The sequence below is a fragment of the Phyllostomus hastatus genome, unplaced genomic scaffold, assembly GCF_019186645.2.
Source record: "Phyllostomus hastatus isolate PE091 unplaced genomic scaffold, TTU_PhHast_1.1 phas_contig_86, whole genome shotgun sequence".
NCBI lineage: Eukaryota > Metazoa > Chordata > Mammalia > Chiroptera > Phyllostomidae > Phyllostomus > Phyllostomus hastatus.
Genome location: NW_025333977.1, coordinates 40078801 through 40096513, shown reverse-complemented (window position 1 = coordinate 40096513; position 17713 = coordinate 40078801). Strand labels below are relative to the sequence as shown.

The window sequence follows — 17713 nt, the reverse complement described above, 5'->3', positions numbered from 1 at the left end:
TTCATGCAGCAGTGTGTAAAGAATAACGCAGCCAGTTCTGTAAATGCTGTCAGAGTGCTCTTACCTTAACAGCAGACTCCCCATAGTCTTTGTCAACAACTTAGAACAGCCATATTCTCTCAGTCGCAAAAAGCCATCCCGAAGGAAGGATGTATTTTCTTTAACTTCTGAGTCTGGCACTGCATTATTTTGCTGAGTGACTGCTAACCTGGCAGATTTCTTCGTATTATAAATGCTATTAACAGCACCCACAAGTAAGTTTTATTTATCATTTTAGAATTTATAAGGCACTTTTCCATATGGCACCTCTCGGAATACTCACAACACTTTGTAGGGGATAAAAATGATAGACTGAATAGTAAAGTGATCAGGTAAATGATCTAGATATCCCACTGTCAAGTTCTGTGCCCCCTCCGCTGCGCCATGCTGTCTTACCCTATAGTTGGTAATGTCCTGTTTCACAGCTGACAAAGCTGCTTCCTAAACAGTGAAGTGCAGGGTCTCCCAGAAACTCCTGGAATCAGGAATATTCCTGGATTTCTTAATCCTTTGTAGGAACTGTTGAGTCAGATTTTACTTTTTAATCAAACCAGACTATTACGGAAACTGCCTTAAAATAATAAGTTTGAACCCTGTGTAATGAATCTCACTTTATCGTTTTAGTTAGAGAAATTAGCTTTCAAGATTGCTTTGATGTTTTCTACAATTGACATGGCTCCCCTTTAGTTACTTTGTAGGCATGTGTGGGGATGGAGCCAATGACTGTGGGGTAAGTAGTGCCCATGTGTGGGGTCACCGTCTCATGCTCGCCTGTACTTGCCCAGGGCCCTGTAGAGGTGGTATTTCCGGAGATATACATATACTCTCTCCGGTCCTCTTCCTGGAGAAACTGATGCTGGGGGTTGGGAGAGTTTTGACCAAAGCTATGCAATAATTCAGTGGTCATTATAGGTGAAACAGGGTAGAATTTGCATCTGAAGTCCCCACTTCTTTTACTGGGTGTCCCAGGGCCATCTCTTTCTTATGTGGCAGGCAGAGCAACATCCGGTCATCTCCTAGCTAGTAGTATTTGAGCCCACGATCCACCTTGTGGACAGCTCCTCTGGCCCCTTCCTTAGGAGAGGCCTCAGGAGCAGTGTGTGTGTGAGTGTGCACGGACAGTAAGCGGACTCTTTGCTTTCAGGCCTTGAAAATGGCTCATGTGGGCATCTCTTTATCAGAGCAGGAGGCGTCTGTGGCCTCGCCTTTTACTTCCAAAACTCCAAACATTGAGTGTGTGCCTCACCTCATCAAGTAAGTACCAGCATGGTTTTGATCTCTTCTGACTTCTAGGTGCAGATCCCATTGTTCTTCTCATTCTATTATTTATTTACTTTAAAATTTTAAAATAAATATTCAATATTATTTTGTTTTAGTTTCAGGTGGGCAGCATTGTGGCTAGACAATCATATACTTTACAAAGTATTTCCCCTGATATTTCCGGTACCCACCTGTCACCATGCACAGTTATTATAATATTATCAACCATATTCCCTATGCTGTACTTTGCATCCCCATGATTATTCTGTGATTACCAATCTGTGCTTCTTAATCCCTTCACCTTTTTCATCTAGTCCCCGAAGCCCCCTCTCCCCTGGCAACCACCAGTCTATTCTCTGTATCTCTGTGTCTGTTTCTGTTTTCTTTGTTCAGTTATGTTGTTCCTTAGATACTACATGTAAGTGAAATCATGTGACATTTGTCTTTCTCTCACTGACTTATTGGATCCAATTTTTCTGCAAGTCAAAGACCAGGGAAATGGCATTCTTGGGTGAGGAGGGTGCTCTGTGGGAGATTGCAGTCAAACATTTTACACATAAGTGGACTTACCAGGAGTTAAAAATATCCCTGGGAGAGTAGTGGCATTTTTTAAAAAGATTTTGTTTATTTATTTTTAGAGAGAGGGGAAGGGAGGCAGAAAGAGAGGGAGAGAAACAACAATGTGGGAGACAACATTGATCAGTTGCCTCTCACGCACCCCCAGCCAAGGACCTGGCCCACATCCCAGGCATGTGCCCTGACCAGGAATGAACCAGTGACCTTTCAGTTTGCAGGACAATGCCCAAACCCCTGAGCCACAACAATCAGGGAAAGCAGTGGTGTTTCTATGTTTCTAATGAAAATCACTGAATAGGTTATTTTTAGAAGATTGGAATCTGGAACTCAGTACTGCTTTGAAAGTGTTAATCATACTCTTTGTATTATTATTATTTTAAATGTATCTCCTTAGACACTTTATAGTGGGTAATTGAGAGAAACTTTCTGTTCTCCGTTTGCCTTCCTATGTCTTGCCTCTTTATACTTCCTTGGGATATCCTTCCCATCTCTAGTTTTCAAAATATGTATCTTTGCTGCTTCTACTAAAATTTCCCTTGGTACTTTATCCCCTGCTCCACTCAGTATGTACTTCTGCTGCATTTTATTTGATTGACAGAGATGATCAGCATTGTGGCTGCTTTTGGTTATTGGAACTAGTATGTGTTTATAGTTTATAAAGTACTTTAATGCCTTTTTTTCTTATGCTCCAAAAACCCTGGAGATATAGGAATATTCACTATTTCTTCTGCAAATAAGAAACTGAGGCTCAGAGGACTGCCCAAGCTCACATAGCCATATAGGATTTGAGATTGTATTAGACTTAATTCTATTTAAATGTTTTATCTATAAATATTATATTACTTTCACCACATTAAAATAATGATTTGGTTGGTTCCTTTCATTTTTTAATTCTCTCATGTGCTTGACAAATATTTATAGTGTAGCCACTTAACCTGGAACAGGTGTAGGCACTGGGAACCCAGAAGCAAGTAAATCAGATGTCCATCCATCCCATGACATTTTCCTTCAGTGAAGAAGTCAGGCAAAAAAACAAAGCAAACCAGAAGTCAAAAACAAACAAACAAACAAACGCACAGATAAATCAGAAGTAACGTGAAAAGTGGGATGATAGCTGGGGAGGCGGAGCTGGCTGCAGCAGATGGGGTGGTGTGGGAAGGCCTTTCTAAGGAGGGGAGGGGTGGGGAGCAGCTGCCCTCTAGGCAGAGCAAATGACGGCAGTGAAGCCCTGATGCAGGAAAGAGGAGGTGCGAGGAGGATCAGGCTTTGGAATCCCAGGAAACCCTTATGACCAGAGGCAAATTTATACCGTATTTTTACCTCCCAAAAGAAATAGAAGTGATATTTTATAAGTAATTTATTTTATGCTTTAAATATATACTATTTACTCGAAGTAAAACAATAGTAACAAAAATGATCATACTCATTTCCAGTCTATTTAAATTTGACATGTAACAAATTTGAATGTGTATATTATTTTAGCCCAGTTTTAGAAAAAGTTGAGACTCTGAAATGAAATTTGAATGAAATGTTTGCCAGACTCCTGAAGTACCTGCACAAAAATAGCTCCCAAATCTGGGATCTTACTTATATTCCTCATTTCACAGATGAAGGAATTCTGACCAAGGGAAGGGAAATAGCTTTCCAACTCAGATTAGTGCAAGACCTGGGACCAGCCCAAGCCCGAGGACCCTGAGCTGAAACAATGCCTGTAGAAAGGACAAGGGGAACTCTAAATCTGGCTCTCTGGCTGGGTCAAGGCCTGTGGGCCTTGGAGTGGAATTGGCCTTTCCTGAAAATGTAGTCAGTTAGCACACTGACAGCAGGCTTTCCCCACTGGCTCCCCACGGTCCTGTCTGTCAGGCAAACAATGGAATAATCAGGCTTTTGATCTTTTCTCCTAAGCTCGGCTGAACAACACAGAATAACTGGCCTCATTTCTTTTCATTTCTTTCATTTCATTTCTTTTCTCTCACAGGGAAGGACGTGCAGCTCTCGTGACCTCATTTTGCATGTTTAAGTACATGGCCCTGTACAGCATGACTCAGTATGTTGGTGTTCTGCTGCTCTACTGGGTATGACTTGGGACCTAGCCTCCTGGTTAGTGAGAAGCGACACAAGGGATGGTGCACTCTCAGTATGTGACACCTCTTAAACAAAGTGCAAATAGGGGGTTTGAGCACTAACAGCCCCTCTGAAACTCTAATGTTTTTAAAATAAATCAGAACTAGACAAATATACACAGGAAAAGATGTTAGTGTGATTTCTCTGACTCTGATAGAGAATCTAGCCTAGCTGAGGATCAGAATGGAATACATCACTCTTGTTGCTTCCGCCTGCTGAGACCAAGTCTCTGCCTTTGCAAGCCAGTGTGGCTCCCCACTCACATCCCATTCTTTACAGAGGTGACTCTCTGATTGGGTGCTGGAACGTTTCATGACTGGCCCTCCCTGGAAAAATGAGCCCTGATTATTATCATTTGCCAATTTCAATGGTGTGAATATTCCCACCACGGCTAGTTTCAAGCTATCCATCTGAACATGGAGCTGGGGAGAGATGTACAATAGCATACCATTCATTATGTAGTACTTGCACCACATACATACAAGAGTTGTGAATAACCTCAAGAAAATATATAAACACTAAACTGTAGGAAAATGATTGGGAAATGCTGAGTTTTGAGTATTTATTACCTCTGTTTTAGTATAATTTATTTAATAGTAAATTTGTATAATTTAAGATTTTATATTGGCTATGTTTAACAACCAGTTCACAACATTTCTGAAAATATAGCAGTGAACTTTTATGAGCTACTATAAGCCAACATATCACTGATTCCCTGAGCATAGGGATTTAAAAATTGGCATACCATACCACAAAAAAATACATAGGTCTTATGATGGCTTTCACTATTTAACTGAACATAAAAGGAGAAAGCACATGATTATTATTTGTAGGTTCAACATATGGGGGCTTTTTCTATTAGCTAACACAGAGAGAGGGGACTCTATTTGTGCTGGAGATATCCAGATTCATCTCTATATCTTGCCCTCTTGCTCTCGGATTGAACATTTTAGTTCTTTTACCTCCAGATTACCGATGTCTTTTCCCACTCACTAATGAATGAACTGGAGAGGAAGAGGCTATTTATAGCAACTTGGTCCTATTTTGAAATCTCAATAGCTCTTGCTCAAAGCTAGAATTAAACATGGGTCATTATTATCTCCTTTCCACCAAGGGGTAGGGGACAAGGAAGGAAGTTCCTTGAAATCTGTAAGATCTAAATGTTTTTTCCTCAAGAATCAAGGTGCTTTATCAGGGACTTTTAAACATCACCCAAGAATGCAAATAGTTGGTTCAGTTATTGTCATTTTCTATCAGTAATATTTAGATATGATCACCACACATTCACCACTTGTTACTATTGGGAATGTACTCTTTTAGTGTGCCAGACCAAACCCCAACTTTTCTGTTAGCAAGTGGAAAAGAGAACAGGGATGAATCTGGTCAAGTGAGATATTTCCTGAAGCAAGGGGCGATAATGATGCACAAAGACCCCGCCCAGAGAGCACATGCTGGGGGCCCTCCTGGTTAGACGAATCTCACAGCCTTGTCTCCAGTGTGCCCACCGACATAGACAGGCCCCCGACCACACTCTCTCCTTGGTAATTTCCTTGACAATCCTATGTTGCAGTGAGAACATGAATGAAATGGATGTGGAACTTCATCCAGAAGCTCACCACTCTTTTGAGCTGCTTTCCTTTTTATTTTCAGGAGACGAACAGCCTATCAAATTACCAGTTTCTGTTCCAGGATCTGGCCATTACAACTCTTATTGGTGTAACAAGTAAGACGTTTTTAAAACTTTCTTTCCAGATGTGCTCCCCTCCGCTTGCTTCCCTCTGTCCCAGAAGGGCTGGTTCACCAGCAGGGCGGGGGCAGCTGCTGCAGCGGATGTGATGTTGGACTTATTCCCAAAGGTACATACACAGAGGAAAAGAGAGAACAATCCTCATTTTTGCATATTGAAAGAAAGTGTTAGCAGAAGTGAACTGGTTGTCCAGTTATTTGCTGTTTTCCATGAAATACACAGCTTCCATAAAAGGTCACTAAATATTTTAAATGAAAAAAATAAAACCCTTGAAAATCAGGAACACTGATTCTGGTGTGCTTCTAGGTATAGTTATTGTTGAAATGTGCTCAATATATAGCTTGTCTGTTTTCCATGTCCAAATCTAGCCTCTCAAGATCTAGAATGCAGGTTGAAGGTCATCTTGACATTTTTCTACTCTTACCCTCACCCTCTGTAACTAATGTATGAATTACTCTCCAATTTTCCTGGTAAGGAATTTTCACCCCCACCCATGTACTGACCATCATCTTTACCGAATTCTCTGCTCCCCTCTCTGGTACATATAAATGCCAACAGCCCCACCTGTACTTCTAATCCTACCTCCTCTTACCTTCTTAAGGACTTTGTTCATGTAATAATCCCTTCCTCCATCATGGCCAACTTTTCTCTGGGCTACTGCATGATTCTTTACCAGCATATAAATATACTCCATCTCTTCTTTCCTTAAAAGCTTTTTCCTTGACCCAAATCAACCACTTTCTGCTAAGCTTCCTAATTAGCAGTGTATACCCACTTTCTCCACTTGTTATCTTTAACTCTATCATTGCAGCCAGATTCTAACATTCAAAGGCATGAACTTGGATGCTTGGCCTGTGCTGGTGTTTGTGGGGAGGCAGTGGTGGGCTGGCAAATGTTTAACAACTGGCATTCCAAAAAATGTTTGTACATATATCCACACAGGTTATTATAAACTGAAAAGAAACCTGTGTAGCAAGCAACTTTCAAATAATAATAAAATAGACAATGTCTTTCTTGGAAATTCCATTTAGTCATTGATTCTCACAGAGTGCTTTCACTGAGCGTTTACCAAATTCTTTTATCCACAGTCAACCTACGCTATTGACAACTGAATTAGCTTCAATGTAAATCTTTGTTGACATGTTTTATCTGACATGTTTTACCTTTGTTGACATGTTTTACAGAAAAAATTTATGTTGAAACTTTAACCATTCATCAGTGATGTGAGCAACTTACTTGCTGAATTGGATAATAATAGATCTTGAATGCTGGAAGAGTATTTCCTCAGTAAAAAAAAAAATCATTCATGGTATAATGGCTACAGACACAACACACTTGTAAATTTAATCTCCACTATTAATTTCAAGAACATAGATCATTTTAAAATGGAAAATAATTAAAAAATGATCAGTTTTGAATGTTCATTATCTTTGTTTTTCATATATTTATTTGTCAGTTTATATAATTTACTATTAGTAATGGTCGTGTTAAATAACTGGCTTACAGATTTAGCAGAAACTGGCCTTTGTGAGCCAGGGTGAGCCAGCCTCGGCCACCACTGGCCGGGAGGGTGCGCACTACTGACACATGAAACAGTACGTCTTAGATGGCCCCTTCCTCGTGCCTCATGGTCTTACTTTTGTTGTATAAAAGTGTTTAATTGATTAAGTCAAATTTATCTATTTTTTTTTCTGTTGTTGCTCGTACTTGGGTTGTCTTATCTAAGAATCCATTGCTAAATCCAAGGTCGTGAAGATTTATACTATGTTTTCTTCTAAGAATTTTTTTTAATGATTTTTAGCTCTTTTATTTAGATCGTTGGTACATTTTCTACATATGGTGTGAGCTAGGGGGTCCACCTTCACTATTTGACATGTGGAAATCCAGTTGCCCCAACGCAGTTTGTTAGAGAAGCTGTTCTTTCCCCCAGTTAATAGTCTTGATGCTCACTAAAAATCAATTGGTCCTACATGTGGGGGGTTATTTTTGGGTCCTCCGTTCTAGTCCAGTGGTCAGTATGTCTACCTTTATGGCAGTAACACGTTGTTTTGATAACTGTTTTTGTTGTAAGTTAGAAATCAGAATGTGCGAGTCTTCCGATATTGTTCTCCTTTTTAAAGATTTGTTTGACTTTTCCATGTGAATTTGAGAATCGGTTTTTCAATTCTGCAAAATAAAAGGCTGTTTGAATTTTGACAGAGATTGCATTGAATCTCTAGATCACTTTAAATAGTATTGAAATTGTAACAAAATTACATCTTCCAATACACAAATGTTGGGTGTATTTCAATTTATTTATGTTTTCTTTAGTTTCTTTCAGTGAAGTTTTATAATTTCCAGCATACAAGTCTTCTTCTCTTTGATTAGCTTTCTTTCTAGGTACATATTCTTTTGGATGCTATTGAATTGGAATTATATTCTTAATTTCCTTTTTAAATTGTTTGCTGCCAATGTATAAAAACATAACTGATTTTTATGTATTGGTCTTGTACCTTACAACATAGCTGAATATGCTTATTAACTCTAGTAGCTTTCTTGTGGAGTTTTTCGGATTTCCCCTATACGGAACAAAGTCACTTGTGAATAGAGAGAGTTTTACTTCTTCCTTACAATTTGGATGACTTTTATTTCTTCTCTAATTGCTCTGGATGGAACTTCCAGTACCATGTTAAATAGCAGTGGTGAAAGTGGACATCCCTTTCTTGTTCCTAATCTTAGGGCAAAAGCTTTCAGCCTGTCACCATTGAGTATGATATTAGCTATGGGTTTTCAATGCAAAATATGTAATCATGGGGATTACATGTAACATCATCAATTTGTAATAATCTAGTGTGGATTGATACTTTAACTTCCATAGCATGCCAAAACTCTTATTATATATCTCTTTCTCCCGATTTTATTTGTCACAAATTATGTTATCTTTATCAACTGTGTGCCCAGTAACTTAGATAGATAATTATTTTATGCATTTGTTTTTAAAATAATGTAGGAATAGGAAGTAGAGTTAAAAATACAATAATACATACTTTCATATTATCTCAAATAGTTACCTTTACTAGTCAAAATGAGAATGTCAAAAAGAGAAATTATAAAAAGAATGCTTTAAAAAGAAATTTTTTTTCCTTCTTTTTAGACTTTCTCTCTTTTTCTTGACATTCTCATTTTGTTTATACATTATTTTCCTGATTTCATTGAATTCTTTTTTTTTTTCCATTGAGTTCTTTGAGCATATTAGACAGTTGTTTTAAAGTCTTTGATCAGTAAGTTCAATATCTGGGCTTCCTTAGAGATGATTTTTATAATGTCTTAACCCTGGAAATCAGATTCTCCTCTTTCCCTTGGGCTTGATGTTTTTTGTTTTGCCATTTTTTGAAGGCTCTAGTAGTCTACTTGTTTAGTGACTTCCTTAACCTATTTTTACTTAGACTGTATCAGTTGTCATGTGTGATGGCTGAAATCTCTGTTCCTTTAGCTTTGGTTCAGGTAGTGTTTTGACAGAGGTCCTTGAACTCTGTGAGTTTAACAATATGAACAACAACAAAAAACACCTGTCCCAATCATTGCTGATTGGTTCTGTGCTGGGCATTTCAACACTTAGCCAAGCTTGTGTTGAATGTAGAGATCATCCAAAGCTGAAAGCATTGAGTTTTTCTGGTCTTTTCTCAGCATGCATCTTGCCCTGGGCATGTACATGGCTTTCTATATTCTCCAATATACACAGGGGATTATGAATACCATAATTTCCCAAAGAAATGTACTTTAGCTTTTCTCTCCAGGCTTTAGGCATTTATTTTACGTGTCAGCTCTGATCTTTTGTCCCAGGTGACTGCAGGTCATTTGTTACCCTTACAATGCTTTGGAGCAGTGCATGATGCTTCCCCACCCCAAGTAGGTTTGGCATTAGGTGAAACAGAGATGAACACTGGCTTCAAGGAGCCCCAGACAAGTTGGAGCAGACATGCAGAATAACTTGTGGATAAAGTCTGCTCTTCCCCTCTGTGAGCAGGGACCAGGTGCCCCTGCCATATACGTGTGCTACCACCTTCAAGACTGTGAGCTGGAGGTGGCAAGGGCAAGTAGAGATGCACAAAGCTTTCCTACCATTTTTAAGTTGCCTTTTTCTTGATTCAGCATTTGTTTGCATGCTGTAAACTTTTGTCTATTTTTCATATTTCTGACAAAATTAGTTCTTACAGTTTCTGTTGGTTTTTCAATGTTTCTGTAGAGAGATGGGGTCTTGGAGCTGCTTCCTCTGTTATTTTGCAGATGTTGTGCATCATTTTATTCCTTAAATATGTGAAAGCATTACTTCTTAGTGATTGCATGTTGTTCCATTACACAGATGTGCCATAATTTATTGTAAATGATGCTGCGATGAACATGTTTTTATATCTCTGATTTGTTTTAGCATAGAATAAAATTCCAGAAGTGGAATAACTGTATGAATAGTTATGAAAATATTTCATTCTCTTCATATTCATTGCCTAATTGCATTTCAGAAGTTTTTTTGTCAATTTACATTGCATAAGCAGTATAATAAAAGTGTGCATTTTAATACTCTCTCACCTATAATTTAATAGCTTTTGCCCACTTAATAGACACAAAAAGGGCATCTTGTGGTTGTTCTGTCTGCTGTCTTAAGAATTTTTCATATGACTTTGGTTTGAATCCATTTGTTGTATTGTTCACTCAGTTTTTGATGTATATCAATTTGTCAACTTTCTCAGATGTGTGAGCCCAAGAAGTTATACTATTCTTCTGAAGAAGAACATAACATTTTTCTGTTCTCATACATATAAAATTTGAACTTATTTTATAGTGAATTTGAATGGTGCCTACCCTAAGCTGGTGCCTTTCAGGCCTGCAGGACGGCTGATCTCCCCACCTTTGCTGCTCTCTGTGATTTTCAACATCGCCCTCAGCCTGGCCATGCACATTGTGGGCTTCCTTCTGGTTCAGAGGCAGCCTTGGTATCACATGGAGATGCACAGGTATGACTGCAGACTTGCTTCCAGCTTCCCACACTCTCATTTCTATCAAACATGATCTGGACCATATGACAGGAGGCAACTGGGCCTTCACTCTGACAAAGAATTTGACTCCCATTAAGTCCCCTGGGTAATTTTCCAGTGAACTTTATTTCTCTGTAGCACAATTTGATGGTAACATTTATTGGCACTTATATTTGCCTATCTTAGATAATGATCTATGACCATCTTATCTATCTAGGGTGACCATGCCCTGTAGTTTTCCTGGACATCCCCAGTTTAAGCCTGATATCCAATAAAATGATTAATATCTTTTCTTTTTCTACTCGGATCTGTTCCTGTTGACTGATAAATTATATGGTCACTCTACTTAAAAATTTTAGAGACTTTAAGCCACTAGAGGGAAGAATTATTACTTGCTCATCTCTTTCTTTCCCATATAGCCTTAATATACATGATTGGTGCTCAATATTTTTAAATAAATAACTTGGCTCTATTTATCTAGCTAGCTAATCTGTCTATCATTTATCCATCTCTCTAAAAATAGATATATCTGTACTGGTTTCTTTCTCCTTGTTTTTCAGTATATTCTTTCCCAAAGTGTAGGCAATTACAGAGACATTGAGGTTATGGAGTCTTGTGTGTATGCTCCATGGTGTCGTCATCTTCCTGCATTAGGTGCTTTTGTTTCCTTTTTAGTAACTACACAATGCAAAATGAAAGCACCTCAAAGTTAACCATCCCTCCCACTGTCCCAGATGAAGCTGGAAGTGATGGTGCCTTCCCAAGTTTTGAGAACACTACTATCTGGTTCTTGGGAACAATCAACTGCATTATTATGGCTCTTATCTTCTCTAAAGGAAAACCATTTAGGCAGCCAACTTACAAAAACTGTGAGTAAAATTGTATAAAATCGGAGGTGAGAGGTCAGAGCAGGGACAGACATGCCTGGGTCATTCACGGAGCAGCTGCAGAGTGGGCCCTTATACCCAGTCTCCTGGTCTCTTACCTTCACTAGAAATGTGTCCTTAGGTATCTTTTTATGTGATCACTTGAAATTGGGAAGACTCACTTATTTCTACACCAGTCGGGGTTGGGAAGACTCATTTATTTCTACCCTTGTCAGAGGCGGTGGGGAGAAGGGACATTGTGCTCAGTTGCAACAGGTCTCCTGCCATGGGGACAATGGCCAGGATGGCATTGTGTGGTCAGTAGACTGGGAGGGAATCTAGCCTGGAGGGACCTGACAGCAGACACTGGGGGAAGTTCATGGCCAAAGCATCTCCTACTTCCTCACATTCTGCGCTGAGGGTGGAGTGTGTGTTAGGAGAAGTAGGTGACCTGCTCTGCCTTTCAAACATTTATTTGAATGCCCTCTTTACCCCTCTAACTGGGAAAATTTAGAGGCACAAGTTGAAAAATGAATATCTTTGTAAAATCTTGTTCAGAGAAAATTATTTTGCCTTTCTCTTTCTTGGAATGACAAAGCAGTCAATTACTGACCTCTACATGACTGTAATTTACACATTTGTTTATTTACAGCCCTCCTTCTTTTCCAGAAAAGGATTTGAGGTGGATGATTTGCATTAAACAGACTCAGATACTTGGATGCCTTCAAGACATTTATTTTGTAATAATAAAAGTAATTTTTATATTAATATAAGTATATTTTGTTAGTATTGCCATATATGTGTATGTGTGTATATATACACACACATATATATTATATACACACATATATGGTAATATATATATTTATGTATACACATACACACACATATCTTTCCTACTTTTATAAATTGAAACCTATAACATGAATGTGAAAAACTCCACATGCCTCAAGGACATGGATAGAAATTTTAGAGGTGAGACCTATTGCATAGAAACAAGTACTTTTATGCTGTGTTTGGATGTGAAAATCAAGTGAATCTAATGAGCATTAATTTAGAATATGTCTTTCAATAGATATGACACTCTATATTCCGATTTCTCTAAATGATAGTTTGTGTTCTTATTTCCTCAGATATATTTGTCCTTGTACTGATCATACAGCTGGCTGTGTGTCTATTCATTCTATTTGCTGATGTTCCAGATTTATATAGGCGTTTGGATGTAAGTCTCATCTCAGGGATGTGATGATGTATGACAGTTGTTTCATGCCCTAATTTAAAAAAAGCTGGCCACAATTACAATTGACATAGATTCTTGACATCAGTTATTCCTTTGGGATAGTTTTTTTAAAATATTGAATAGATTCATATTTTTTATTTGAGCTAGATAGGAAATAATATTCCATCTAGTCTTTATTTCAAGTATTTCAAAAGCATTGAACATTTTTTCTTTTAAAAGATTCCCTTTAAGACTGGAAAATCTATTTACTCATTTCTTTCTCAAATATGAGAAAATTTCCTCCTAAATGCTGGTGTTTTGAAACTATTTAAAACAGTTTTGCCTATAGCACTTTTCAGTTAATTTTTTAAATCTATATTTACATCTTTTTTTACCTCTTAAGAAATATGTTTTTTCTGATACTCATACTTGATGTCAGCAAAACTTTCTTTCAAAGAGCCATGCCTTACCTCCTGAACTAGCTTAGATTTTGTAACAACTTTAAAAACTTATAAGAGATGGAAATTTTATGTATTCAAGCAATGAAAAATATATATATATATTTTGATTCTTCTAACTATCCTACTTTTCCACATGCCTCAAGGACATGCATAGAATTTTTGCATGTTAGAAGCAACATGCTAACTTTTCAGTTAGAAGTTCATCATTAGTAAATGTCCTTTAGACCAGTAAATAGAAAACAGAACAGAAAAGAAATGGAGCTTTCCTTTTTCACTTAGTGCTTTGTAAACTTGCCTCCCCACCTCGCCATGTCAGGGACAAGTTTCTCAAGGGCTGCGATTCTCATGTAGACAGTGCCTTGCATAGCAAACGGGTACATAATGGCAGCAAGTGACTGATGGATGGGCGTACATCTGTTTCCTACGTGTGAACAAGCACTTGGAGCATATAGCACATTTCAAGCCAACAGCACCTTCACACACCCAGCGTGACATAGAAACTATTGTCTACATTCAATTTTCCTTTTTATGTTGCATTACTGTGCTTAACAGTGTCATTGCCACTGTTCAGTGTCCTCGTGAATTACATTAGGTACTTACAGAGACAAATAGTCTTTGCCTACTAGACTTCCAAGTGAGTTAAGACTTTGTAATCCTGCAGAAAATGAAGAAATTCTGGGTTCAGTTACACTCTTTACCAGTGAAGACTGGAACAGAGAGGCCCGGTTTTCCCACATCACAACACAGCAAGCACATGTGGTTTGAAGGGCGCATACATGAAGTCATGGCCAACACAACTGCCAAGGACTCTGCAAAGGACTATTGCTTGCTTTAAAAAAAATTACTTGTCTTATTATTAGTACATTAAATTGTGAACACATTTTAGAAATGTGAATATGCAGGCAGGGAAAATTATAAACATTTTTCACTTTATTCTTTCATCTTTGAACACTCCTATATTATAAACATGCGCTGACTAGTTTATGAAGTTTATTTTAAGTGGAGTCATGATGTTTTGCAACCCAGTTATTCCTCATTTTAAAAAATGCATGGATTTTTTAAAACAGAGCCTACACCCACATGGTTTAAAATCAGAAGTTAGAAGTTACGTAGTGAAAATTCTCCCTTCCATTTTTGTTCTTCAGTTACCAGTTCCCCTCTCTGGAGGCAGCTGCCAACACCAGTTTACTTTACGTACTTTCAGATATATTTTTTAAATTATTTTTTAATCCTCACCCAAGGACATGCTTACTGATTTTAGAGAGAGGGGAAGGGAGGGGGAGAGGGAGAGAAACATCCATGTGAGAGAGAAGTGTCTGTCGGTTGCCTCTCACAGGCGCCCTGACCGGGAACCAAACCCACGAACTTTCGGTTACCAGATGACACTCCAACCAACTGAACCATGCTGGCCAGGGCCTTTCAGGCATATTTTTTTTACATATGTATACAAATATATATGTATGTGTGTATATGTGTTTTATCTGTATATTCTGCCACATTGTTACACAAATAGTAGCGAACCTTGGTCCAGGTCTTTTGAAACAGGGATGTCAAGGTGAGACAACAGGTGTGAAAGAAAGTTGTTGGAGGTGTTTCTTATGGGGGAACAAAAATCAGGGCGCTAGAGGGGGAGGGCACCGCACTCTGTGCTCTGACCCCTGTGAAAGAGAGAGGGAGGGAGGAGGGGGTAGATGAGGAGAGTTTCAGGCCACAGCACAGTTCTAAGAAATTCAAGCTGAACTTGCCTATCAGAGGTGTCCAGTGTCTCACAAGAATGACTGTGATTGAAAGCCCTGCTGTCCTCATTTATTATGCCACAAGCATCCCATGGGACGTGTGGCATTTGGGTGCATGTGGTGGCAGATTCTGAGCCTAGCAGCTGGTGCATCTGTCACTGTCTTCCCAGAAGCAGGAGAGCTGAGTGGAGCACTGTGGTCGCTGCCAGAAGTGCATAAACAACCCTGCACCTTGTCTTTTGTGTAACAGTGTTTTTTAAGTAATTGATCCATATCAGTACATAAAAGTTCTTCATTCTTTTTATGCTAATATAGTATTATTACATTATATATATCATAATTCATATGTAGTTCCCTATATAGACATTTAGACTGTTTTTCATTTTTTACTACTACAAACAAAGCTGTAATAAAATAACCTCATACATATATCGTTTCAACCATGGACGAGAACATCTCTAGGATAAGTTCCTAGAAATGAATTTGAAGTTTTAATGATAGTAGCATGGCCCTCTCTAGAGCTGTAGCAGTTTACTCCCACCAGTGTAAAGGCAGTGTTAGAGGCGGTGCTGGGTACAACGCACTTGGCTTGTTTCACTCATTCACTCATTCATTCATCCATATAACATGCATAAATATATAACATATATATCTTGACCCTGGGGAGGGGTTAGGGAAAATACAGAGGAAGTGGGAGAGATACAGGTCGTGACAGCTGGGTTTCAGCCCCACTTGCTCTGTTGGTGAGCACCCTCCAGGCAGCATAGCCTGTGCCCCGTGCACATGGCCTTGAGAGTAAAGCCCGGGCTAAGGCCACCACTACAGGGCCCAGGTGAGGAGAGGAGATGGCCATGCTGGCCACGTGGAGGATTGACAGGTGTACCCTCAGAGCCTCCTGAGAGTACAGTCACATGCCTGTGTTCCTTCATTAAAAAAAGCAAACAAAAGGTACTTTTCCTATTATCTGTTATTGTAAGGTGACCAGATACATTTTAGGACATTTAGAAATTACAGAGAAAAAATAAGAAGAAACAAAGGAAGATAAAAGAAAGAAAGTAGCCATCATAGTCCCCAAATCATCAGATCATTGGGTACAATCCTCCCACACTGTTTTCTGTGCATATATGCATAAAAATACTTACATACATATTCCACATGTATTTAACACACACACATGCCTATTACATATGTACTTTACAACCTATGAAACATGAGGACATTTCTGACCTGTGTTTGTCTTCAGACTAACTGTGCTTCTCTGTCCCCTGCCAGCTGCTCCGCACTCCTGTTCTGTGGAGGGTCTACATCGTCATTATGCTCAGCTGCAATTTCATTGTGTCCCTTGTTGTGGAGGTAAGTGCCCCCAGGCTGGTGATCGCTGTGGGGCGATGTTTGGTGGCGGGGGGGTCTTTCAAAGGAGCAGTGTTGGCAGACAAGGCTCGACAGTGCAAGGGGCTTCCCTCCCCAGCAACGTGAGCAGAGCTGCTTTGCACTGATGAGTTCAGAACAAGGTGCTCGTTCTTCCATCTGTAAAGTGGAGCTGGGGAGACTAGAAATATGGTGTCTAAGGGCCTAGTCATTTCTAAAATTGACAAATAAAGACCCAAATCAACTCACTTTTGGAAATTGAGATATGATTTACACACTATAAAACTGACCTTTTAGAAGTGTGCAATTTAGTGATTTTTAGTACGTGAGTGTTTACTGAGTTGTGCAACCACCACCACAATCTAATCCTGGAACGTTCTCATCACCCCAAAACAACCCTGTACCTATTACCAGTCACTCCTCATTCCCCCTCCTTCTCCCTTCACCCCCTGGAAACCACAAATTTATTTTCTTATTCTGGAGGTTTCATACAAATGAAATAATACAATATGTGGCCTTTTGTGTCTGGCTTTTTTTGCTTAAGAACTTGTATAATTTTTACTTGACAGATGGGAAATGAGATTCATGGTGAGCTTCTCTTGGCTTTATTCTTTAGCTCCCATTTCCCCATTAGAACAAACTTATCTCCCCCTTTTCTCCACTATGTGGTTCACTCCGTCCTTCACTGCTGTTGGCCACAATCTCTCTTCTTTCAAAGCGCACTGTTAGTAAGGGGTGCCCTGGGAGAGGCATCCATGTTGAAGGAGAGCTGAGCTGCCCCCTGTGCCGCTTGCTCTGGTGAGGGGCATTCACGGAAGACTGAGAACACCTAGAGCCTGGCTTCTTCCTATGGCATTTTGTAGGCAGGAGCTCGACAACCTTCCTCGCTGAGCAGGCTAAAGGTTGCATGGGAGCTGGTGGCAGAACAGGACAAGAATAGGGTACTGGAGCGCCTTTCTCTGTATTAAACCAGAGCTTCTCAAGCCTGAGTGGACATCGGAACCACCTGGAGGGTGATTTGCTGGTCAAAACACAAGTTGTCCAGCCCTGAGCCCATATTTCTGATTTAGGAGGTCTGGAGTAGTCACCGGGTTTTGTTTCTAGCAGGGTTCCTGGTGATTCTGACACTGCTAGTTCAGGGACCACACACTGAGAAGCACTACACTAAACCACATGGTTTCCAAAGCCACCAAGTTAACGAAAGAACGTTGTCATGGGCTTTCTCATACCGCATTGCACAATGGTCCTTGCCCGTTAAAGGAAGACGTATCCTGTCTCTGTCCACAATCTCATTATTTCCTCTGT

General features: G+C 39.3%; 1 protein-coding gene across 1 annotated transcript in view; it reads left to right on the top strand.

Moving 5' to 3' along the window:
• The window catches only part of ATP13A4 (ATPase 13A4), a 116357-nt gene that overhangs the window by 92228 nt on the left and 6416 nt on the right, over positions 1–17713 (top strand). Inside the window, exons 22-29 of the mRNA XM_045852075.1 lie at positions 727–769; positions 1184–1293; positions 3854–3950; positions 5650–5722; positions 10566–10737; positions 11434–11627; positions 12758–12846; positions 16313–16393. Coding sequence (XP_045708031.1) covers positions 727–769; positions 1184–1293; positions 3854–3950; positions 5650–5722; positions 10566–10737; positions 11434–11627; positions 12758–12846; positions 16313–16393 — 859 coding nt within the window. The remainder of the gene's footprint in view (positions 1–726; positions 770–1183; positions 1294–3853; positions 3951–5649; positions 5723–10565; positions 10738–11433; positions 11628–12757; positions 12847–16312; positions 16394–17713) is intronic.